This window comes from Ursus arctos, unplaced genomic scaffold (genome assembly GCF_023065955.2).
Source record: "Ursus arctos isolate Adak ecotype North America unplaced genomic scaffold, UrsArc2.0 scaffold_34, whole genome shotgun sequence".
Classification (NCBI taxonomy): Eukaryota; Metazoa; Chordata; class Mammalia; order Carnivora; family Ursidae; genus Ursus; species Ursus arctos.
Genome location: NW_026623030.1, coordinates 23,808,072 through 23,831,783, shown reverse-complemented (window position 1 = coordinate 23,831,783; position 23,712 = coordinate 23,808,072). Strand labels below are relative to the sequence as shown.

The window sequence follows — 23,712 nt, the reverse complement described above, 5'->3', positions numbered from 1 at the left end:
CCTTCCTGGTTTCCTTTTCTCTGGAAGTGAATGTGCTTCTCCGTACCTCTTTTTGGCACCTGTCTGCTATGGGTGTGAAGGCACTAACCGGGGGCCCATTCCAGGGGTGTGGGCTCCCGTCCGGTGGGCTCGCGCCCTGCTGCACCTGCTCATCTGCTCTGGTCCGCGGGGCTCAGGTGGGGCGCGTGCTCATCTCCTGCTGGCTCCGTCACCTTGGACAAGTCACTTTACCTCTGCCTCCAGTCTCCTCGTCTGAGAAATGGCATCTCTCGTGGGGTTCTTATTGGGAAAATAAGGTCCTGTCATACGTAAAAGGATCACAGGAGCAGGCAGTCAGCAAGTATCTGCTGTCACCATCCTTACGGCTGCCTCCGCCTGGCACACGTGCTGCTCTTTGGTCAGCTGCTTAGTGTTCAGATCCATGGCCCCTGTGTACCATTCTCAACTCCAAAGGCTCTGGAAAAAAAAATTTTTTTTTTTTAACTACTCCTTTGGTAGCAGTACCTGACCTGAATGGACGTGTGTGATATGTAGGCCGATTTGTCCCTCTTCTGGTGTTAGGGCTGCTAAGCTCCTCCTGTGTGTGACAAGGGGCACCCCAGACCTCACTGGGGTACAGTGTAAGGACTGGTGGGAGGAGACTGCGAGACCTTCACTGATGGAAGACCAAGTAGCTCGTGTGGGAGCCGCCCCTTCCACAGTGGGCCTCCCTGGTGACAGGGCCACTGGCCGCGTCACCCTGCAGCTGAGGGGGGGCCTGAGTGTGGAGTGGCTCTGTGGGAGCAGTGGGGTCAGGGTGGAGTCGATGAAGACCGATGGGCCACTGGAGCCACGTCTTGTGTCTCCCTTTCCTCTTCAGAGTTCAGAGAATGTTGAGTGGGATAAAGATCCAGAGTAGCAGGGCTCCCTGGAATGTTGCAGGCTGCTAGGAAAAAAATTGGAGGGAAGGATCCACCTAGTGTCAGTACCAGAGGGGGTTGGGGGAAGTGTGAGATTTTCACCTCTCTGCAGGGACCACTGCACTGCGGAAGAAGTGGATGATGGCGAGGCTTTACTCACAGAGAAATTCTTCCTGATGTGGTTATAGCTTTCTAGATAGCCCCGGTTGGTGGTGTGGGGAGGGGTCTCTGGAAAGAGGACCCTTTGCACTGTTGTGATACATAGTGACCATACTTCTGGGCCTGGGAGCTGACAAGAGGAGGGGCTTTTGTGAGGGACCCAGGTGTGGCAAGCAAGTAAAACTAAAAGGCTGGTACCGAATTTGAGATTAGTTGGCCGCGAAGGGGCTGTTGTAAGCATCAGATCAATTTGATCAGATAGTTTTGGGATAAGGAGTGTGTCTCCCTGACCGATGAACCATTTTTAGCAGACTCCTGCTACTTGGAAAGGTGTTTCAGATAACACACACTACTGGCCTTGGTCCCTCCCGCTTCTAGTCCCAGGTGCACAGGGGACCTCAGCAGACGGTGTCCTCTGGCAGCTGGCCTGGGAGCCCCCTCATGGATCCTGGCTGGCAAGGGGCTCTGCAGCTGCCAGCCCCAACAGCAGGACTCTGAGCAGGACCTGTGGCTGGCTGGTTCACTGTTCTGCATTGCTGCACCATTCTTCTGTTCATCTGTTTCTCTGTTTTCTTCTGAGTGGCGGGGAAAGAAGCATTTGGTGCCTGTTTAGAGAAGAGCTCAGAAGTCAAGGCTCCTTAAGGTTACTGTCGCATTCTACCAGGCTTTGTTCAGTCCATTGAGCACACCGTGTGTGCCAGGCCATCTTGTCAAAGGACAGTGGTGACAAGACACTCTTGATAACTGCCTTCCTGAGCTCTTCTGTCTCAAAGGGAAGGCCCCTGAGAACAGAGCCCGTAGGAGGCGTGCTGAACACAGGGCGGGGAGGGCAGGGAGGGCTGTCAGAAGAAAGCAGTGTGTAGACTGGGGCCTGCAGAATGGGTAGGTCTTACCCAACTGGAGTAGGGAGGGGTTTGTGTTCCTGGCCGAGGGGACAGAGGCCTTCCGTGTGGCCGTGTGCAGCCTCTTGGGGGAAGCAGAACCTGGCCGGAGGCAGGCAGGGGCCTGTGCTGAGACGTGGCAGCCGCGGAAGGGTCTTGAACCAGGATATGCTCTCAGAAGCAGGGTGTCCTCTAGTCACTTTCTGGGGCTGCTATAATGAAGTACCCAATATGGGGGTGCTTAAAACAACAGAAGCTTCCTCTCTCACAGTTCGGAAGCCAGAAGTCTGAAATCAAGGTGCTGGCAGGACCATGCTCCCTCTGAAGACTCTAGGGGAGGATCCGCCTTGTCTCTTCCAGCGTCTGGGGGCTGCCGGCTTCCTGGGCTTATAGACCCCTCCAGTCACATGGCCATCTTCTTCCTGTGTCTCCACAGCACTCCCTCTGTGCTTGTGTGCAAATTGCCCCTTACATAAAGACGCCAGTCCTATTGGATTAGGGCCCACCCTAATGACCTTATTTTAATTGGATCACCTCTGTAAAGGCCCTGTTTCTAAATAAGCTCCGCCGTCTGAGGTTCTGGGGTTGGGACCAGACGCCCTGCCGTGGGGGTCAGGCCGGCCCTGTGGCCCATCTCACGGTCCTCTGTGCTCTCCCGCAGAACCGGGCGGTAGGTCGGCCCAAGGGGAAGCTGGGCCCGGCCTCCGCCGTGAAGTTGGCCGCCAACCGGACAACGGCGGGAGCTCGCCGGCGCCGGACGCGATGCCGCAAGTGCGAGGCCTGCCTGCGGACCGAGTGCGGAGAGTGCCACTTCTGCAAGGACATGAAGAAGTTCGGGGGCCCCGGGCGGATGAAGCAGAGCTGCATCATGCGGCAGTGCATCGCGGTGAGTGCGAGTGCGGCGGGCGCCCCGTCTCCCAGAGACGCCCGGGGGCAGAGCAGAGCTGGCGGCCCTGCCGTCCTCAGGAGCACCCTGGCCCTCCGCGCCCTCCTCTGCATCCAGACCCCGCCTCCCCGGCTTGTGCTTCTGCTTGTTGGTCTTTCTAGTCTCTCCCTTAAAGAGAATGTTCCAGCTGCAGAAACCCCTCAGAGGTGCTCCCTGTGGGAAGAAAGGGGGCTCCGACCAGTGCTGTTTCAGATTCCACATTGCAGGAATGGGGTGGGAGGGGCAGACTTATGGTGCTGAGCTGCTTTTTCTTCATACGCTGATGGTCTTAGAACTCCTTCCTTCCCTAGATGACCACGTACTTTGAAGTCTCTGCCATTAAAGATGTCAGCCTGTCCTGTCTGTGACCCCATTGCCAACATTTATGGTCCAGTTCATGACGGTTCTAGGCCCGCCCTCCCTTCCTTCCTGTCCTGCCTTCAAAGTCAGAGGTCTAGGTGAAAGGTCAGTGCCCCTTCCTGAGGGGGCTGCCCCAGATAAAGAGGACTGATTTATGGTGCCCAGGAGCTGGGCTGCCGGAGAGCCTGGCCAGCTCCTGCAGACTATCTCACTGCCCCCAGCCTTGCTCCAGGACAGGGTGGTAGACAGAGACTCTGGCAACTTGGCACAGTCCCGGCATCTGTCCGTGCAGCCGTCCAGCACATACACACTCTGCCTTCCGCAGGGCGCTGCTCCCAAGGCCTCGGGGTCCTCCCTGTGGGAACAGTGATCTTTCTGCTCCTGTGGGAAAGCAGGCTCAGCAGGAGGGACAGGATTCCTGGGTGAGCTCCGAAGGTCCAGCCTGGCATTGGGTGCGCCTTTCTCTCTGGCTGCGGCTGCCCCTCCGAGCCCAGGGGCACCTTCGCCTTCTCCCTCCACACATACTGTGTGTGTTTTTGTTTTAGTTTAGTGGTTTTTTGTTTCCTTTTTTCCTATGGTCAAAACACAGAACAGAATTTACTATTTTAACCATTTTTAAGTGTTCAGTGCAGTCATATTACCTTTATACTCGTTGTGCAAGCTGATCTCTGGAACCTTTTCATCTTGCCAAAGGGAAACCCTATATCCGTTGAACAACTCCGTTTCCCCTCCGCCAGCTCCCGGCAACCACCTTTCTACCTTCTGAGTGTGACTGCTTTAGATACCTCATATGACTGGTGCTCCTCCTTCTGCAGCTGGTTAGTTCAGTGAGCATAAAGTCCTCAAGGTTCATCTATATTGTTGCATGGATCAGGATTTCCTCTTTTTTTTTTTTTTTTAAGTAGGTAAATTCTGTGCCCAACATGGGGCTTGAACTCAGGATCCCAAGATCAAGAGTTGAATGCTCTACCAACTGAGCCAGTCTGGACCTCCTCCTTTTTAAAGACTGAATAACACTCCACCGTTTGTATAGGCTGCATTTTCTTTACCTGTTCCTCTGTTGATGGATGTTTAAGTTGCTTCCACCTCTTGGCTCTTGTGAATAATGCTGCTGTGAACATGGGGGTGCCCTGTATGTCTTTGAGATCCTGTTTTGAATTCTTTTGAGTATATACCCAGAAGTAAGATTGTTGGATCATATGGTAGCTCTGTGGGTTTTTTTCCTAAGATTTTGTTTATTTATTTGAGAGAGAGAGAGAATGCGTAGGCACATGTGCGCCTGAGTCGGGGGAGGGGCAGAGGGGAATAGGCGAGGGAGAGAATCTCAAGCAGGCTCCACAATGAGCACGGAGCCCATCCTGGGGCTGATTCCATGACTCTGAGATCATGACCCAAGCCAAAATCAAGAGTCAGATGCTTAACCCAACCGAATCACCCGGCACCCCAGTAGCTGTATTTTTAATTGTTTTGGGGACCGCCATGCTGTTCTCCACAGAGGCTGCTCCACCTTCCCTTCCCCCCAGCGGTGCACACGGGTCCCGCTTTCTCTGTACCCTCGCCCACACTTGTGACTTGCTGTTCCGGTAGTGGTTACCCGAATGGTTTTGACCTGCATTTCCCTGGTGATGGGTGACGTTGAGCATCTTTGTGTGTTGGCCGAAGCTTCTTTGGAGAAATGCCTGGTTAAGTCCTTTGCCCATTTTTAAATTGGATTTTTTTTGGTTGTTGAGTTGGGGTTCTTAATGTGTTCTGCATGTTAACTCCTCATCACATGCAGGGTTTCTAAATATTTGCTCCCATTCCATAGGTTGCCTTTTCACTCTGTGGATTGTTTCCTTTGCCATACAGTTTTGTTTCATTGCTTGGGTTTTTGTTACCTGTACCCAGGTCATTTCAGTGGATTTCAGGAAATTTGGGAGTGCCCTTGAAATTAAATACAGCTTTTTGTCTCTGCATGCCTATGTATACATTTTTCTGGAGTGAGGGTCCATGTGACCTGTCGCATTCTATCAGAATTTAAGAGAGTTTGTCTGTAGGGATTGTTGGTTTTGAGAACATTGTCGCCTAAAACTCGGCACATGGGCCATGACCCAGCACTGTGTCTTCCTCTTGAGCCTTGCCCGCCCCCGCCCCGTGTTCCAGGCAGTTATGGGACCTGTCTCTGCTGTCACATATGCTTTGCAGTTCTGGTGTCTAGCCCGGCACTTGGCTCAGTGAGTGTTGAAGGAAACCTCACTTTTGTGTGTCTGTCCAACCTGATGGGGCTTCTGGAACTAATAGTAAATGTAGTCTTGGCCTGACCCTGGGCGTCCTCCTTACTCTTCTTCCAACCTTTCTACTTTATAGAGACTCTTTCTGCCATGGTTTACCCACCTCTGACACATGCAAGCCACCTCTCTTCCCTTTCCAGACTCCTCTCTCTTGATGTGTCAGAGTCTCTCTCTGCCCATGACCAGCCTTCCCTTTGCTCTTCCTTGTGAGACTTCATCCCTTCACGCTGTCCAGCTCTGTCGCCCTGCTGACTTGGGCCTGGGTTCCCCTCCTGAGTCTCTGAGGTGGCTTTGCCTGTGGTTCCACCTGCTGATTTCCGCGTCAGTCCCCACCCAGCACGCCCAGCTTTGGGCTGTCTGCGCTCCCGTGGCTGGCCTGCCCTCCCCGCTGTTGCTGCACGCATCTGGCTCTTGCTTCTCTGTCCCTCTCATGTGGGTTGGAGGTGCCTTTTGCTTTTCTTGCTCCCCACTTTTCTCTGCCTGTAGGAGCCCAAATTCCCCATCCTGGGTGTCCTCCCAACATCAGCTGCTTGCTGCTTCCTGTGGCACAGGCACGTGCCTTTCCCATGTTTTCCTGGGATTTTAGCGTGCTCTGTCTCCCGGACAGCTCGAGGGAACAGCTGCCTTCCTCATTACTGTTCCCCTTTTGGTTGCTTGCTTCAGGCTTTAGCAGATGTTGATTAAGTATTTGTTGAACAAATGATGGTTCTTTTGCCTTCAGTATTCTATTCATTTGAACTCAGATGTTTGTGCCATCTTATAGACTTTTCATTTAGTGGAGCATATATCCGAGCTTATTTGAAGCTCTTTTAACTCAGTGTAATAAAATTGTGTGTTTCCTCTGGATCCCAGGTACTGGGAGGTGGGTGTGTGTGAGTGCTGGCCCGCCCGCAGGGGGTTTTATAGCCCAGTACAGCAGTTCTCAAATGTGGTCTTGGGAATTCTTGAAAACTATGGGGACCCCAAAGAGCTTTGTTGATGTGGGTTATTTATTATTATTATTGTATTCAAAATTAAAACAGGGAAGTTTAAAAAAATACTTTGAATTCATTTGAAAAGAACAGACTTACTACATGTTATTATAAAGAACATTTTTTTTGTAAATAACATTTTTACAAGAAATAACTCCATCTTCCAAAACAAAAATGATTAGGAAGAATGGCATTGTTTTATGTTTTCGTAAATCTCTTCTTTTATGTTTGGTTCATTAGACAATACCTGCATTTTCACACATGTGTCTGTCTTCGTTCTATCCCAGTATGTTGTTTTGGAGGAACCATGTGAGGGAAATGGGGCCTCACGCACATCTGTAGTTGGAAAAGGGAGAGGAGTAATTTCCATAGTCTTTTCGTAGCGGTGGGTATCTCTGAGACTGTGCAGGGACTCAACAGGTGGTAGTTTCTTAAAGGTTAGTTGCAATGTGGAATCTGAAACTGTATCAATGAACTTTTCATACTGTTACATTAAAATTCATTAGTCTTTCTTGCCCCTGGAAAAGCTCATTTGCTCATGCATGATGTTACAACATCACGGTTATTTGGAAAACACTGGCTTCCTGAGTTATACAGATTGTCCAAATAGGGGCACACAGTGTTATACAATGTAAAAAACAAAGTAATCACATTTGTTACCACCACCACCAATCTCCGTAGAACGAAGTCTTTTAAGTATTGGGAAGCTGTCCAGTTCATGGTGGCTAATGTAAGTTTTCCAAAATTCAAATTTTGGTTTTAAAATTTGAATTTTATCCTTTGTAACAAATGCTACAAATTTGTTTTTCTGGAAGCGACCAGTTCATTTCATCTTTGAGAAATCTGCCAGTACTTTTTTTTTTTTTTTTAATCAGTTATTCTGTCAAGTAGAATGATGTTCCATGGAGAAAATGACCAAGTCAGGTCACAGCTTAGTCACGAGGGCCTTTCCTTTCGATAAGCATCGTCCTTTGGTATGCAGCCCTAGTGCTTTATGTATACTTCCTATTTTGTCATACAGAACATTAAAAAGATAGGTACTCAAATAATAAAAAATATTTTTTAAAAAAAGGTTACGTATTCAAGGGTCAGGGTTTTAATAACAGTAGCTTTTTCTGCCTCATCAAAGCCCTTCAGAGAAACCTGGTGATCTTTGTAATGAGCGCGTGGCAGTGACAAACTCAGTGCCGCCCTGACAAGTGCCAGAGTTTCACTCACCGGAGCAAATGTCAACATAGTTGGAAAAGGCAGATAACATCTTAGTGTTACTCTGACGATGGTTTTGACCCTGCAGACCTCCCTGGAAAGGTGGTGGGGACGGTGCTGTGATAGGGCTGGTGACGCGTGGCCTCGGCCCCCCGCGGGTCTGGGCGCAGTTCATGCCCTGCCCCCGCCTTCAGATCCTTCCTTGCTCATGATGCTGGCCCTGGCCTCCATGTTTCCAGGGAGCCCCCCCTGCCCCCCTCACCCCTCGGCCTCCTTGCTGTACGTGTCTCCATATCCCTTGTCCCAACATACACTGTTGTTCTTCACTTGTCTGCCTCCCTCCGCTGAAGTGTAGGCTCAGGGCGGCCGAGATTTCTGTTTGTCTTGCTCGGTGCTCTTCCAGCCCTGAGTATCTGGCACGCACAGAGTAGCCTGATGGATATTGGACTGAATGAGCGAATGAACGACGGGCAGGGCTGGAGCCAGTTCTCGCTGACTCCTGGCCTGTGACCTGTCCCCCGTGGGTCCTGGCCCCTGCTGACACGGCTGCGCTCTCTCCGGCTCTTCAGCCAGTGCTGCCCCACACTGCCGTGTGCCTGGTGTGTGGCGAGGCCGGGAAGGAAGACACCGTGGAAGAGGAAGAAGGAAAGTTTAACCTCATGCTCATGGAGTGCTCCATCTGCAATGAAATCATCCACCCTGGATGCCTTAAGGTGAGCAGTCCCGGGGGCTCTGGCTGTGCTGTTCGGCACCCCCACAGTGGGCCTCCGGGGGTGCTGATGCTGGGGGGCCTGTGAGCTTCCTTCCTCAGAGGCCAAGTCTGCGAGGTTCTGGGTGAGGCCACGAAGGGTCTGGAGTAGTTCAGACTGTCCCCACCCGTGTCTTTGAGGGAATGAACACATACCCCCCCAATACCTCAGAACCATAGACAGTTCCCAGAGTCGTGCACCCAGACCAGAGGGAGAGACTTGGTGCTTGTGTCGCTTGCTGGAATCCTGGCTCCGGGCTTCTGGGAGAACAAGGCCTGGGCCAGGGGAGGGCGGGTCCCGTAACGACAGGTGGTTGCGTTAGTGTTGCTGTATGCCAAGAGCCTGCTCCCTCCGTGTGCCCGGGGCAGGGCTGCTTTCTCACGGGGACCGCCGCGCTGGGCCTGCCTGTCTTAGGCAACACGTTCCACCGCTGAAGGGAAGAGACTGCTCTGGGCTGTCCCCAGAGAATGTCATCATGCCTGGCACCTCCCCATCATCCCAGGTGTCAGCCTATGTGTATCTGTGTGTTTTAGCAAGATTGAGGTCTGCCTGCCCCAGATGTGACCTCAGCTCTGGAGTGTCTCCGTTCCTCTGTGGTGGTGGCAGGGGGTTTGTCTTAAGGCTCAGCGTCCTACACACACCTCCCACTCTGAAGGGGGCACTGCGGTTTTCTCCTGCCTTTGGAAGTCAGACCTCCACGTTTTAGTTGCCTGGTGACTTTGTCTCCCAGATCAGAGACAGCCCCTGGGAGCTGCTCACACTTAGCACCCAGGACAGTGCTACTCAATGGCTGAACAATTGGTGGGGTCCTTTCTGGGTGCCAGGCCCTGAGCAATCGCTTTACCTAGGTTATCTCCCTGTTGCAGAACGGCGGTGAGACAGGTATGTTCCATTTCACGATGGGGGGCACTGGCCCACGGAGCTGGGAGTGATTTGCCCATGAGCGCTGAGCTAGTAAGAGGCAAAGTTAGGATTTGACCCCTGGCCAGAATCCAGAGCCACCCGTCTTAACCACCTTTGTTTTCTCTTGGTCAGGGATGGGCTGGAAATGACACCTGGGAGGGGGTAGTTGATGTTCCCGGCAGGTGTGGCATCTTCTGCCCCCTCCCTGCTTGCTGACTGGTGTGTGTCCTTTGCAGATTAAGGAGTCAGAGGGCGTGGTGAACGATGAGCTTCCAAACTGCTGGGAGTGTCCAAAGTGTAACCACGCCGGCAAGACCGGGAAAGTGAGTGTCGGGCTCCAAGTCCCAGGGGTCAGCCTGGGAGGGGCGGACCTTGGTCTTGCCAGATGCAGCCTGTCCCTGCCTTGTCGGCCAGTGGTTGCTGTGGGTTCTGGGCGGGGGGCAAGTCCAAAGATATACAGTTGGTTTGTTCCTTCTCTCTTTTTGGCCTACAAGCAAAAGCGTGGCCCTGGCTTTAAGTATGCCTCCAACCTGCCTGGCTCCCTGCTCAAGGAGCAGAAGATGAACCGGGACAACAAGGAAGGGCAGGAGCCTGCCAAGCGGAGGAGTGAGTGTGAGGAAGTGCCTCGGCGCAGGTCAGACGAACACCCCAAGAAGGTGCCCCCGGACGGCATCCTGCGCCGAAAGTCGGACGACGTGCACCTGAGGAGGAAGCGGAAATACGAGAAGCCCCAAGAGCTGAGTGGACGCAAGCGAGTACGGACTGGGAGGAGCGGGCAGTGAGGGGTGGCCTGGCTGGTCCCGGGTGTGGGGCGCGGGGGCGGGGGCGGGGGCGGAGATGGGCAGGGGGAGAACTCGGGGTCCTGGCCTCTGGCTGCCCTGAGCAGGTCACATAAGTCCTGAGAGCCCGGCCCAAAAGAAAGGAGGGGAAAACCAGCGAGTCACTCCTCTTCCCACCCCTTTAGGCCTCGACGCTTCAAACGTCCCCCGGTTCCTCCTCTCACCTCTCGCCGAGGCCCCCTCTAGGCAGCAGCCTCAGCCCCTGGTGGAGATCCAGTCTCACTTACTTCCAGCAGCAGGTGCTCCCACGTCGCCCCGCCCTCCCGAGGCCCTGGGCACTTGCGAGTCCCGGGCTGCCCCCGCCCCCTCGCCACCCCTCCCCGGGTTCTCCAGCCCATTGCCGCACCCGCTCCGAGGCATCTGTGCGCCGCAGCTTCCCAGGCCCCAGTCGCGGATCGCTGGCTCGAGGTTCTGGCGTGGGGCCTGGGAAGCTGAAGCTGCCGCGCGGAAGCCCTGTGGATCTGGGAACCTCGGAGGATCCTGGCGGCCCCGCTCCGCCCACCGGCCCTTCCCGCTTTGGCCACGAGGTGGCGCCTGGTTGTCTGCCCAGCTCCAGCCATTAAGGCTCCGCTGGGAACCCCGCAGCCCCTGCCTCCAGGACTGGCTCCCAGGGCCAAGTCCGACCTCAGTGGGCCAGTGCACATCTCAGGGTCTGTCCGAGGGTGGGAGGTCAGTTGGGTGGGAACAGTTCGGCCACACTTCTCCCCTTCCAGCTTCTCTCTTAAAAGCAGCAGGCAGGGCCCACTGTCTTTCAGTAACAGTAGAGGTGGGATTTGTGGGAAAGGTGACCCTCCAGCCCCCACTCTAGAGACTGTGGACTCGTGGTGGGGTTGGGGGTAGAGGGGACCAAATCCCATGAACCCTGGGAGCAAGCTCTGCATCCTTTTTTTTCCCTGTGACAGCTAAAACCTGGCAAAGAAGATAAGCTTTTCAGGAAAAAGGTACTGTTTTCCATTCTCCTGTCTTCCTCTCCCCTCACGCCTGCCCCTGGGTCAGTGGGTCCCACGTCAGAGGGTGGAGAGGCCTGGGTGGGTGCAGTCCCTGAGCCTAGGGGCTTAGCTGCCCTCGCTCCCCCTCCTCCCTCAGCGGCGGTCTTGGAAGAACGCCGAGGACCGGATGGCTCTTGCCAACAAGCCTCTCCGACGCTTCAAGCAGGAGCCGGAGGATGACCTGCCCGAGGCGCCCCCCAAAGCCCGGGAAAGCGACCACTCCCGCTCCAGCTCCCCTACCGCTGGACCCAGCACGGAGGGGGCAGAGGGCCCCGAGGAGAAGAAAAAGGTAAAGATACGCAGGAAGAGGCGGCTTCCCACCAAGGAGCTGAGCAAGGAACTAAGCAAGGAGCTGAACCAAGAGATCCAGAAGACAGAGAACAGCCTGGCCAACGAGAACCACCAGCCCATCAAGTCAGAGCCCGAGAGTGAGAGCGAGGAGCCCAAGCGGCCCCTGGGCCTCTGCGAGCGCCCCCACCGCTTCAGCAAGGGGCTCACCGGCACCCCCCGGGAGCTGCGGCACCAGCTGGGGCCTGGCCTGCGCAGCCCACCCCGTGTCATCTCCCGGCCCCCTCCCTCTGTGTCCCCGCCCAAGTGCATCCAGATGGAGCGACACGTGATTCGGCCGCCCCCCATCAGCCCCCCGCCTGACTCGCTGCCCCTGGATGATGGGGCAGCCCACGTCATGCACAGGGAGGTGTGGATGGCCGTCTTCAGCTACCTCAGCCACCAAGACTTGTGTGTCTGCATGCGGGTCTGCAGGACCTGGAACCGCTGGTGAGGGGTGCTGGCTGAGCTTGGATGGGGAGGCAGCGAGGGACTGGCCCGGTGTCGGGCTCCAGGCTCAGGCTTAGACTAGACCAGGGATGGCGCATGCGTGGTATGTGTGCCCACTTTAGTCCCTCGTGATGATCTTTCTTTCCTTCTAAGCTCAGTCCAGCGTAATTCTTCTCAAAAGAGTTCCAGGTGGCTCCAGCAATCTGGTCACGCTGGAGTTGTCAGAAGAGGTGAACCCTAGTTGATTGCCTGATTCGGCCTTGGAAGATGAGCTAAGGACCAGGTGGAACCCTTGTCCTTAAGAAGGCAGCCCAGGTTAAAAGCAAGGGTTCCAGTTACCGATCTCAACTTCAGCTCTGATACTTCGTAGCTTTGTGGCCTTTGCCAGGTCACTTACCTTCACCCATGGAAGGGCGTACGTTATAGGGTGTCTGCCTAGAGCGCTGTTGTGAGAAGTGGCCTGTAGGGGGAGTAGTGAAGCCCCCGGTCAATACTTAATGGAGAACTGGTACTGGCACCTTCTGTGGGGGCCTGTGGCAATCAGAGCAAAGGTGCCCAGGTGTGGGCAGGACAGGTGTTAAACGAAGGATCCAGAGGGTGGAGCTGGGGAGCCCCCCACCCCCAAACTTGGTAGTGGGGGAGTTGCCACAGCCATGCAGGGGGCTCCCCACGTAAGCCCCTAAGTTTGACGCCCCCTCTGCTGGGCCTGGCCCCCAGGTGCTGCGATAAGCGGTTATGGACCCGCATCGACCTGAACCACTGCAAGTCCATCACACCCCTGATGCTGAGTGGCATCATCCGGCGGCAGCCTGTCTCCCTGGACCTCAGCTGGACCAATATCTCCAAGAAACAGCTGAGCTGGCTCATCAACCGGTTGCCTGGTGAGCACTGGGCCAGGGACCGCAGAGGTGCAGTGGTGGGTGCTGGGTCGCGTCTCTTGACCTGCCACCTCTGTCCCCCAGGGCTCCGAGACTTGGTGCTGTCGGGCTGCTCGTGGATCGCGGTCTCAGCTCTCTGTAGCTCTAGCTGTCCGTTGCTCCGGACCCTGGATGTCCAGTGGGTAGAAGGACTAAAGGATGCCCAGATGCGGGATCTCCTGTCCCCACCCACAGATAACAGGCCAGGTGAGTGGCCAGGCCCAGGTGTGTGTGCTCAAGGGGGTCAGCTTGGAGGCGGTGTGACCAGGCTGTGCCGTTGGATCTGGTTTTCCCCACAGGCCCCACCTGGTACATATGTTCTCAAGCCTTCTCTGGTCTTAGCCCTTTTCCAGAAGATGCAGAGGTTGTCCCAGCTGACATGTTCTCGGGCACCTTCAGGCATAGAAGCGATGCGTGAGAGCAGAGGCTTCTTTGCGCACCCAAGACTCCACTGTGGGGTCTTCGCATGCATCTGACTGCTTCTCCATTTATTTGTCCTTTGTTGGCTTTAAGCCTCCATAAACACGGGGGTCAGTGTAGTTAGGGATGGGCTCCCAAGAGGGAGCCTTCCTGGGCCGGGTTGCAAAGGTCATTGCTCCCCGCCTGTGGCTTACGTGAGGAAAGCGTGGTGATCCAGAGAGGCTGTGCTGTCTTGCTCCAACCAGCTGAGTACTGCTGGGTAGAATGGGGGCTGTGTTTCTAAATGTTCTGATTTGTCAACACTCCAGACGTGTGAGATTTGCTGTGGAATCTTTTGGATTTTTAAGTGAAAGAACTAATTTGGGGAAACACTCAATGGCCATTTGAAACCCAAGTGTGACATGTGGCTGTTCGGCCTTCTGCTATGTCAATGTGACTAGATCTCCCTGGTCGGGTCGACATGCTGCCCCTCTCCTTCCTGCCCCCTTCAGGTCAGATGGACAATCGGAGCAAGCTCCGGAACATCGTGGAGCTGCGTCTAGCAGGCCTGGACATCACAGACGCCTCCCTGCGGCTCATCATACGCCACATGCCCCTGCTCTCCAAGCTCCACCTTAGTTACTGTAACCACGTTACCGACCAGTCCATCAACCTGCTCACTGCTGTGGGCACCACCACCCGAGACTCCTTAACCGAAATCAACCTATCAGGTCAGTCGGGGGCACCCAGCGAAGTCTGCCTGGGACCCTGGGGGACGGGCTGGGACCTTCACATTTGGGGCGAAGTACTTTGTGTGCCTGCTCTTAGAGGGTCGCGGTGTTAGGGCGAGGACAGATCTGTGACAGTACAGACACGCGGCCTGGACTAGAGGAGGAGCATGAAACACAGCAGTTACTGCTGGGTTGGTAATACTTGCTGCCAAAAAATGGTGCTGGTAGCAGCCAAAACACAGAGCCATGGTTCCTGACCCAAAATACCGGCTTGAGGAACTTCTCCCAGGTGGTATAGACAAGCAGAGGGGAGCAGGGCAGCAGCGGGCGGTGAGGCCGGGCAGGCTCGGGCCGATGAAGTAGCTTGGTTGTCCACGCTTAGGTGCCCCTTGCCTAACCCTGCTATCAGGGGCCGTCAGGGGCGAGAAGACTCTACAGCTGGTGCTGCTGGGGTTCTGCGTCCGCGGGATCCTGTCTCCTTGCTGATGGGGCTGGAGTCAGTTCGCAAGGCCCTGGGGTGTGACTGATGGCGAGGTGGACAGAGAGCGTGGCCCGTCTCCACCCAGGTCACCCAGTTCTGGTCTCATCGCTTAGGGTGTCAGATTGTGTATGTAAGATTTACATAAGACCTAAAAAACCACTTTTTTCCTCCAGAAATTAGGAACTAATAAAGGACACCTTCACTTCATGCTTGGTAGATCCGTACCTTCCCGTCAGCTGTGCCACGTTGGAGGAGGAATGGTGCGAGAGCATTCTCTACCTAGGAAGCCATTCCTCCTCGTCGGGGAGTTTTGGTGGCAAGGGTTGTCCCTCCCTGTGGAGGCAAAGAAGAGCGAGCCCTACAGGGCTGAGTATCCCAGCTCAAGGCTCCCCTCGTGGTCTTGCATGGATGCCGGAGCTGCCCTCTGGAGAAGGGCCTAGGTGGCTCTTGTTCCAGCCCCGAGCAGGGCTGGGTATTGTGGTGACTCTCTAGTGACTAGGAGTTCCGTGCCTGTAGCAGAGATCCCGGCGTCAGTCCCCCTCCCCTGCAGCGCTGGCCTGGCCGCGCTTGTGCACGTGGAAACCCGCTTTGGCATTTGTCTTTCCACGCAGGTCCTCCCTTCGTCTCAGTACAGAGAGATCTCTGTTCGGGTTAGGAGCTGTGCCGTACTGGAGGCAAACCTCCATACCCAGTCTCTTTTAGATGCATTGCTTTTTAAAAAGTTTTCCCTTGCCATCAACTAACTAATGATAAAAATAAGTCTGCGGCATAACATAGATGGCTGTGAGCGTGCTTCAGGATCCATGAACTTGAAGGATCTGCTCTAGTGACGGTGAAATTACGGCTGTCTAGCTGCTGTTGTGCAGGCTGAATTTTACCACAGAATATTTATGTGGGTGCGCAAGGCAGGCCCCTCCCTTCTCTTCCCGATTCTCACCACCCCCCTCACACACACTCACCCTAAATTCTTTCTTCCAGTGTGTCTCCATACTTCCACGCAGCAAACCTATGTTGCTATTTCTTGATTTTCTTTTTCCACTCGGGCCTTCTGTATCCATGAGCCTGCCGTGCAGAACACAAGGACCGCTCTTACATCTTCTCCCCCCTTAATCTTTCCAGTTCACAGTTACGTCTCAATTTTTTCTTTTATGGCCACATAAGTACTGTCCGCTGTTGAGCTAAATAGTGTATTATAAGTACATTTCCCGCCTTGCACAATTTTTTTATTTCCTGGAGTTAATAATAATTGCTTCTTTTTTGTTTAGTCTCTACACAGACTCTGCACCAGACTCGAATACTGTTCTGTCTGGCCCCGACCAGTTTTTGCAGGAGCTCTCCCTTCTGGACTTCCTCTCTCCCAACTCCTGCCTGCCGACTGTGTCCTACTGCCATCCTAGAAATTATCTTGGTCTGTGTGTTGTGCAGGGTCCCTACTTTCCTTGATCCCACATTTTTTCTTGGCCTCTCTGATTTCATGGAGGACATTTAGACTTTGTCCAAAATGTTTTTATTATTCCCTCGTATTTAATTGATAGCTTAGCTGGATCTGGGAACCATGTTGTTACAGAAAGTGGGAGGCATTGCTCCTTTTTCTTTGCCTTCCAGAGTCCAATCCGGAACCATTTGATACTTCATCCTTCAGTGAATATTTTCTCTAATCGGAAGTTTGTTAGGACATTTGCTTTATTGCTCTTCTTCTGTTTTTTTTTGTTTTTTTAAGATTTGAGAGAGAAAGAGGAGCGGTGGGGGGGGGCAGAGCGAGAGGGAGAAGCCGACTCCCCGCTGAGCAGGGAGCCCGATGCGGGGCTCAATCCAGGGACTCCGGGATCATGACCTGAGCTGGACGCAGATGCTTAATAGATTGAGCTACCCGGGAGCCCCTGGTTTTCTGTAATTTTTGATGATGAGCCTTGGTTTCAGTCTTTTCATCCACCACACTCATGAGCCCTTTCAATCTAGAAACAAATGTCCTTCAGTTCTGGGAAATTTCCTTGAATTATTTCTTAATTTCCTTTTCTTCTGTTATCTCTTTATTAACTATTGCTCTGATATATATTTTTTTTTCCTCCTGTTTCCCACCTTTGTGTCTTTTTCCTTGCTTTTCTGGGAGTTTTCTTCCACTTTAACACACAATTCATGCAGGTTTGTTTTTTTTTTTTAATGATTTTATTTATTTTAGAGAGCGAGTCGGGGGAGGAGCAGAGGGAAAGGGACAGGCAGACTCCCCAAAGAGCACAGCCCAGTGCAGGGCTCGATCCCACGACCCTGAGATCATCACCTGAGCCAGAACCAGGAGTCGGACACCTAACCGACTGAGCCCCCCGGGCGCCCTGGTTTTTATTGCTGCTGTTTCTCTAGGTCAAGAACAGTCAAAACATGGGCAGTTTCATGTGGTTCAACCTGTATTTTAAATTTTATAGCTTTATTTTATTCTTTGAACTCACACCCTCCCCTCCACATCCTCCCATCCTTTCCCCTCACCTGTTGTTTTTACTTCTGTAGAGAGGCCTATTCCTGTTTCTTAGTTCCACCCTGAGGATATTGATAGTTTTAGTTTCTTCTCCCTGCATATACTTTTTCCTTCAGACATGGTCAGTGGCCCTCATAAGAGATCCTTCTCGGATTTAGTGTCGGTGTGTGGTTGTCCACTCTGGGGTGATCGGAGGCTGCAGACGTCAGTCATTTTGTGGTCAGCATGGGTTGTTTCTTTGGGGAAACCCAGATGTGAGATCTTTCAGACTTTTCTCTTGAGCTGGTCAGGGCTGCCAAAAGGATTCTTCTTGACCTCCCAGTGGGAGGGTGCAAACTAGGCTGCCCAGTGTCCTAGGGCCTGGCGAGGGGAGGAGGCTGGGGGATCTCAACAGTCAGCGGGTGAGTTTCCCTGTAGACCCTGATTTTGACTGGATGCCCCATCCTGCTGTGCCAGGTGGTGCCCAAACCAGAGACTTTCTCTGTTACCCTCAGAGACTGAAACTCCGCTCTTTTGCAGCTGGGGAGGGAATCTAACCCTTCTTTAGCTCCATTTCCTGTGCTTGTTGCTTCCACTACCAGAACCTTTGGCTGTTTATAGAATAAATCTGCTTCTCTGCTTTCCCTTCAGCCAGTTTAGGTTAAGCTTTCTCGAATCTACCAAACTGTTAGCTCTTCTCCAGCTTCCAGAGTTAAAAAAGATTTTGGTAAAATACATAACATAAAATTTACCATTTAAGTATACAGTTCACTAGCATTTAAGTTCATTTACATCGTTGCGTAACCACCACCACCATCTCCAGAACTTTTTCTTCACCCCATCGGAAGCTCTGTACCCACTCACTCCCCGTTCCTCCTTCTCTCCGCCCCTCACAGTCCGCATTCTGTGTGAACTTGACTTTTTTAGGGACCTTATGAAAGTGGAGTTAGGTAATAGCTTATAGTGTTTTGTTGACTGGCTTATTTTAATTAGCATAATGTCATCAAGGTTCCTCCACGTGGTATCGTGTGTCAGAATTTCCTTCCTTTTTGAAGCTGAATAGTATTCCATTGTGTGTATATCCCAAATTTTATCTGTTCGTTCATCAGCGGACAGTTGGCTTGCTTCTACCTTTTGGCTGTCATGAATAATGCTGCTAGGAGAACATGGGTGTACAAAATCTGTTCAAGTCCCTGCTTTCAGTTCTTTTGGGTATAAACCAGAAGTGGACTGCTGGATCATATGGTAATTGTAGGTTTAATTTTTTTGAGGAACCTACCATATTGTTTTCCATAGCAGCTGCACAATTTTACATTCCTACTCATAGTGCACAAGGGTCCCATTTTCTCCACATCTTTGCTAATCATTTTTTATTTATAGCCGTTCTAGTGGGTATGAAGTGATACCTCAATGTGGTTTTGAAATATGTATTATTTTAAGTAATCTCTACACCCAGCTCGGGGCTCAGTCTCATAACCCCAAGATCAAGAGTCGCAGGCTCTACCAAGTGAGCCAGCCAGGTGTCCCTCAATGTGGTTTTGACCTGCGTTTCCCTAGTGATTAGTGATGTTGGGCAGCTTTTCATTTATTTGCTCTTTGTATATCATCTTTGGGAAATGTCTGTTCATGTCCTTTTTCTTTTTTTAATGAGCTAGCTTATGGATTTTTTTGTTGTTGAGTTGTAGGAGTTTTTTTTGTTTTTGAGTGAGCGAGCGAGCACATACACAAGCCGGGGAGTGGGGGGTGGGCAGAAGCAGAGTATCCCAAGCAGGCTCCACGCTCAGCACAGAGCCCAACACAGGGCCCCAACCCACAACCCTGAGAGCATGACCTGAGCCGAAATCAAGAGTTGGACGCCCAACCAACTGAGCCACCCAGGCGCCCCGAGTCGTAGGAGTTCTTTAATATATGCTCTGGATATTAATCCCGTATCAGATACATGATTTGCAAATACTTTTGCCCATTTTGTGTGTTGTCTTTTCACTTTCTTGTAATGTCTTTCGCACAAACGTTTTTTAGTTCAATCTCTTTTTGTTTGTGCTTTTGGTGTGGTGTTAAACCGTTGACAAATTCAGGGGCGCCTGGGTGGCTCAGTTAAGTGTTTGCCTTCGGCTCCAGTCATGATCCCAGGGTCCTGAGATCAAGCCCTGGCTTAGTGGGGGAGACTGCTTCTCCCTCTGCCCCTCCCCCCATGCTCTCTAAGAAAAAAGAAACCATTGACAAATTCAAAGTCATATAGTCTAGCTCTCATGTTTAGTTCTAAATTTTGAGTTAATTTTGTATACGGTGTGAGGTAGAATGTCCAGCTTCATTTGTATATAGATATCCAATTTTCCCAGCAGCATGTGTTGAAAAGTTTGTCTTTTATCCACTAAGTGGTTGTGGCACCTTGTCAAAAATCGTTGAAGATTCAAAGGTTTAATTTCTGGGCTGTCAGTTCCTGGTCTCTTCGTCTACATGACTTTAATGCCAGTAATACATGCTGTGGCTTTGTAGTGAGTTTTGACATCAGGAAGTGTGAGTCCTCCAATTTTGCTTTCTAGACTGCTTTGGCAATTCAGGATCCCTTACGCTTCTACATGAATTTTAGGATAGATTTTTCTAGTTCTTCAAAAAAAAATGCTCCTGGTATTTTATACCAACTTCATTGAATCTGTAGATTGCTTTGAGTAGTGTTGACATTTTAACAATATTAGGTCTTCCTGTGAACATGGGGTAGCTCTCCATTTAAATTCTTGCAGCACTTTTTTAGTTTTCAGTGTACAAAGTCGTTCAGTTCGTTGGTTAAATTTATTCCTAAGTATTTTTTTATTCTTTTTGATGCTACTATAATGGAGTTAATTTTCTGGTTGTTCGTTGCTAGTGTATAAAAATGCAGCTGATTTTTGTGTGTTCATTTCGTATCCTGCAACTTGGCTGAGCTTCTTACTTCTTTACGTCACCTCCAAACCTGGGTCTTTGATAAGCATGAGGCCGGCACTAAGGCTGTATTATTTTTTACAGTTGGCCTGACTATTTTCACCCCACTCACCTGAATGGAAAAAGGAAAGTGCAGACACTAGTGGTGTCAGAGACTTCAAGCTGAACACCACTGAGATGAAGGGATTTATCTGGCTCAGAGGGGGACTCTGAGCCTCAGATTTGCTAAGGGGCATTGAAGCCGATAGACTATGGATTCAGTTCTAAAACACAAGAGGGTGGTAAAAGCAAAGTATAAATTGAGAGAGTATGGGTAGAAGAGTGTGTCTAAGTGAGAGCATGATGAAAGCTTCTGAATTCTGGGTTTGCTCACTGTCAACAGAATCTCGCCAGCTCCTTGTAGCACCGTGGTTTTCTGCATGGGTTTCCAGTAAACACTTAGTAAGGGGCTCAGAAGCCCGCTGTGCCTCGCTTTCTGAAAGCACTGGTGCCCCCATGAGGGCAAAGGATCCCAAGATGACCATACAGATGTTCTCACTCTCACCCTTTGCTCCCCCCCGCAACTGCTCTGAAGGGAATAAGCAGATAAGTGCACAATAACGTAGATAGGTATTTATCGACAATTAGATGGGGAAAGCGAGCTGTTTAATATATTGTGTGGTCCTGTCTTTGTTAAACAGCATAGAGAGGAGACCTGTTCAGGTGAGAATATATACATGTAAAGAGGCTATGGTAAGCTGCTAAGTGGTTTCACTTGGAAGTCTGGATGCTTTTCAAGATACATTAACCTTTATAATTGGTAGATGGAACCATTCCCCATTTAATGAGCGCTTTCCAGCAAGTGCAGTTTTCCCTAGGGCACCAGGGGCTGGACCATGCTCAAGGGCTCTGTCCTGTTTCATGGCTCAGTGCTGGGGTTTGGGTGGCGGGAGGGGCCTTCGGCCTCTGCAGTTCCTCCACCTCACGTTGTCTCCTCTTCCCTGCAGACTGCAATAAGGTTACTGACCAGTGCCTGTCCTTCTTCAAACGCTGTGGAAATATCTGTCATATTGACCTGAGGTACTGCAAGCAGGTTACCAAGGAAGGCTGTGAACAGTTCATAGCTGAAATGTCTGTGAGTGTCCAGTTTGGGCAAGTGGAAGAAAAACTCCTGCAGAAACTGAGTTAGTCCAAGGACAAGTATGTAAATAAGGGTTGGGGGGGGAAAGGGAAATGGCAGGGGAGGGGAAAAAACTTTACAGAAACTAGGGCTTTTATTTTCAATTTGGAACTTGAAACAACAGACCACACGATTCCGTTTTGCAAGTCTTGCTGAGGGAGAAGCCGTTCCACCACCTATTCGGGCGATGAGTGAACCGGACACTTTGCTCTGGTCTATCTGAATTGTAACTGCACTGCTTTCTGGACCATTTCTAAAGGCGGCCTTTACCAAGAAGACATTCCCGCTGGAGAGGAGGATGGACGCTGAAGAAATTCTCTTACTGAAGCAGGAGCTTGGGAGTTTGTGTTGGTGGTGGTGTTTTGTTTCGGACACCTCATTCCTTGCAGCTCCGGGGGTCAGTGTCGACGTAAAGTGGACCACACACCACATCTGCTGCCGTCGTGACATTTTTTTGTTTGGTTTTGTTACATCTTACATTATGCAGAACTATTTTTGTACAAATTGTTTAAAAGTTATTTATGCAAGGTTTGAATGCATACTTGTGTTTTTATTGTTTTGAGATTGCCAAGTTTCCTTGTTTCCCTAAGGTAGGAGAGAACTTAACCTGTACTTCATCGACACCAGTAATCCAGCTACACACGTGCCCAGATTTGGCAAAGCAGGTGAAGACCTTCCAATTAAAAGCATGTTTAACTGGAAGTTGAGAGCCTGCTTTGTACGTCAAGAATTACATAAGCATGTGGATATATGTTAATTATAGTCGAAGTAAGACACCTTGCCAAGTTTCCTCTGTATAGAATTCACCCATTTCTCAAAATTTTAAAATTCAGACTTCAGCCTTTGCACTCAGGAGGGTTTTGCGCCAGCATGAGCTCTTGTACTCTACCCAGATCTAATTTATACAGTGGGTCAAGAAGTAGAATAAATGATCCAACATAGCCTTTCTTTTCCTGTTTTCTCTCCTTTGAAGTGAGTTGAGTTCTCGTTCAAGGTTTATAACATGGCTATTTCCTAGTTGTAAAGTTATGCCTTCATAAGTGCCATTGTTGTGTTGTTTTCCTAGACCTTCCCTGATGCGGTTTTACCTTTGTTGAATTTGTATAAACAATTGTACAAAAAAGCACTCTTGGCCTTGGAGAGTTTCTGTTGAAGGAGTGGACTAGAAATCTGAGAAGTCCAGAGGCTGCGTCTCGACATCGGTATAAACAACTCTCTTAGAGAAACGCAGCGGCCCCACAGTGTGCACGGGTTCCCGTCTTCGGAGTTTTGGGCTGTGGAAGGCAGTGGGAGACAAGGGCGCTGCCCCAGTGGCCACGAGTAGGGATTCGGTACAGACCGCCTCAAGGGGCGGGTGGCTTACCTGTGTGGGGGCCTCTGATCCCCCTGTATGAAATAACTGCACCACGGGAGCGGGCGGGGGCTGTCCATCTCCTCGACCTCTCCCTGGAGGCAACTCACGGAGGCCACACACTGCGCTTGCGAGTCTTGGGCCAGGGTGGCTGGAGGCACTTGGCTGTGAGGGGACGTCTCCAGCTGACAACAGAAACCAGGGAGAAGTCCTTTTAGAACACAGAATTTTTTTTAACAATAGGGTCCTGCAACCTTCCACTGCCATAAAGGCCTGTTTCAGTGAATCTGAAAATGGAGAAGATAACCCACCTTCCTTCTTCAGTAGTTTGTTGCTCTCCACCCTTTTTTTTTTTTTTTGCCACGAAATGGTTTCAGATCCCACCCAGTCTCACACCTCCCGTTAGTTTAAACCCAGAGATCCTTTGACTCAAGGACCTCTGCAGCTGTTACACCCCAGAATTTAACTCAGGAGATGCACTTTTACAGAGGTAAGATTAGTTTAACATTTTTTTTTTTTTTTTTTAATATTAGAGCACAAGCCGGGGGTAGGGGCAGAGGGAGAGGGAGACTCCCCGCTGAGCAGGGAGTCCACCATGGGGCTCACAACCCAGAACCCTGAGATGATGACGTGAGCCGAAGGCAGATACCTAACCGAGCGACTCAGGGACCCCAACGCTATGGTTTATTTATAAAAATGTGGCTTACCTTTGCAAGCCTGTTCGTTCATCATGGAGCACCCCCACAGACGCCAGCCTGAGTTCTCCAAACTTCCGAATAAGCGCTACCCTGATGTCCAGTAAAGGCCTCCTCTTCTTCGGGAATTGCTTTAAGGATGAGTGTCCTCCAGGTGAACAGTCATTGGGGCCGGAGGGCCCTGTTTCTCCTGTAATGTTTCCAGGAGTATACGGGTCTGCCAAGAGGAGGCAGAGAGGGCTGCCAGGGCCTCAGAACCAAGACACTGGTCTCTCCAGGCTTGAGGCAGGCCACCATCCTGCAGTGGTCGCAAATGGAGCTCCCCTGGGTGTACTGAACAAACCAGTCAAGGTTTTACCAGTACAGTTCCTGTACAGACCTGCTATTTTTAAAAATGAGCTTTAGGGATACCTGGGTGGCTCAGTCATGATCCCAGGGTTCTGGGATGGAGCCCTGTGTCAGGCTCTGCTCTGCGGGGAGCCTGCATCTCCCTCTCCTTGCCGCTCCTCCTGCTCGTGCTTTCTCCCACTGTCAAATAAATAAAATCTTTAAAGAAAATAAAAATTTTTAAGAAGGGGCACCTGGGTGGCTCAGTTGGTTAAGTGTCTGCCTTCGGCTCAGGTCATGATCCCAGGATCGTGGGATCAAGTCCCACATTGGGCTCCCTGCTCCACGGGGAGCCT

At 51.4% G+C, this 23,712-nt stretch overlaps 1 protein-coding gene across 4 annotated transcripts in view; it reads left to right on the top strand.

Moving 5' to 3' along the window:
- Positions 1 to 21,929, top strand: part of KDM2B (lysine demethylase 2B) — a 120,375-nt gene extending 98,446 nt beyond the window's left edge. For all 4 annotated transcript variants that reach the window (XM_048221406.2, XM_026514836.4, XM_057305810.1 and 1 more), the window contains 11 exons: positions 2,601 to 2,825; positions 8,241 to 8,384; positions 9,560 to 9,646; positions 9,818 to 10,078; positions 10,288 to 10,401; positions 11,065 to 11,103; positions 11,249 to 11,928; positions 12,646 to 12,809; positions 12,891 to 13,052; positions 13,757 to 13,975; positions 20,811 to 21,929. In XM_048221406.2, coding sequence (XP_048077363.2) covers positions 2,601 to 2,825; positions 8,241 to 8,384; positions 9,560 to 9,646; positions 9,818 to 10,078; positions 10,288 to 10,401; positions 11,065 to 11,103; positions 11,249 to 11,928; positions 12,646 to 12,809; positions 12,891 to 13,052; positions 13,757 to 13,975; positions 20,811 to 20,992 — 2,277 coding nt within the window. In that variant the 3' untranslated portion in view covers positions 20,993 to 21,929. The remainder of the gene's footprint in view (positions 1 to 2,600; positions 2,826 to 8,240; positions 8,385 to 9,559; positions 9,647 to 9,817; positions 10,079 to 10,287; positions 10,402 to 11,064; positions 11,104 to 11,248; positions 11,929 to 12,645; positions 12,810 to 12,890; positions 13,053 to 13,756; positions 13,976 to 20,810) is intronic.
- The last annotated feature ends 1,783 nt before the right edge of the window (positions 21,930 to 23,712 follow it).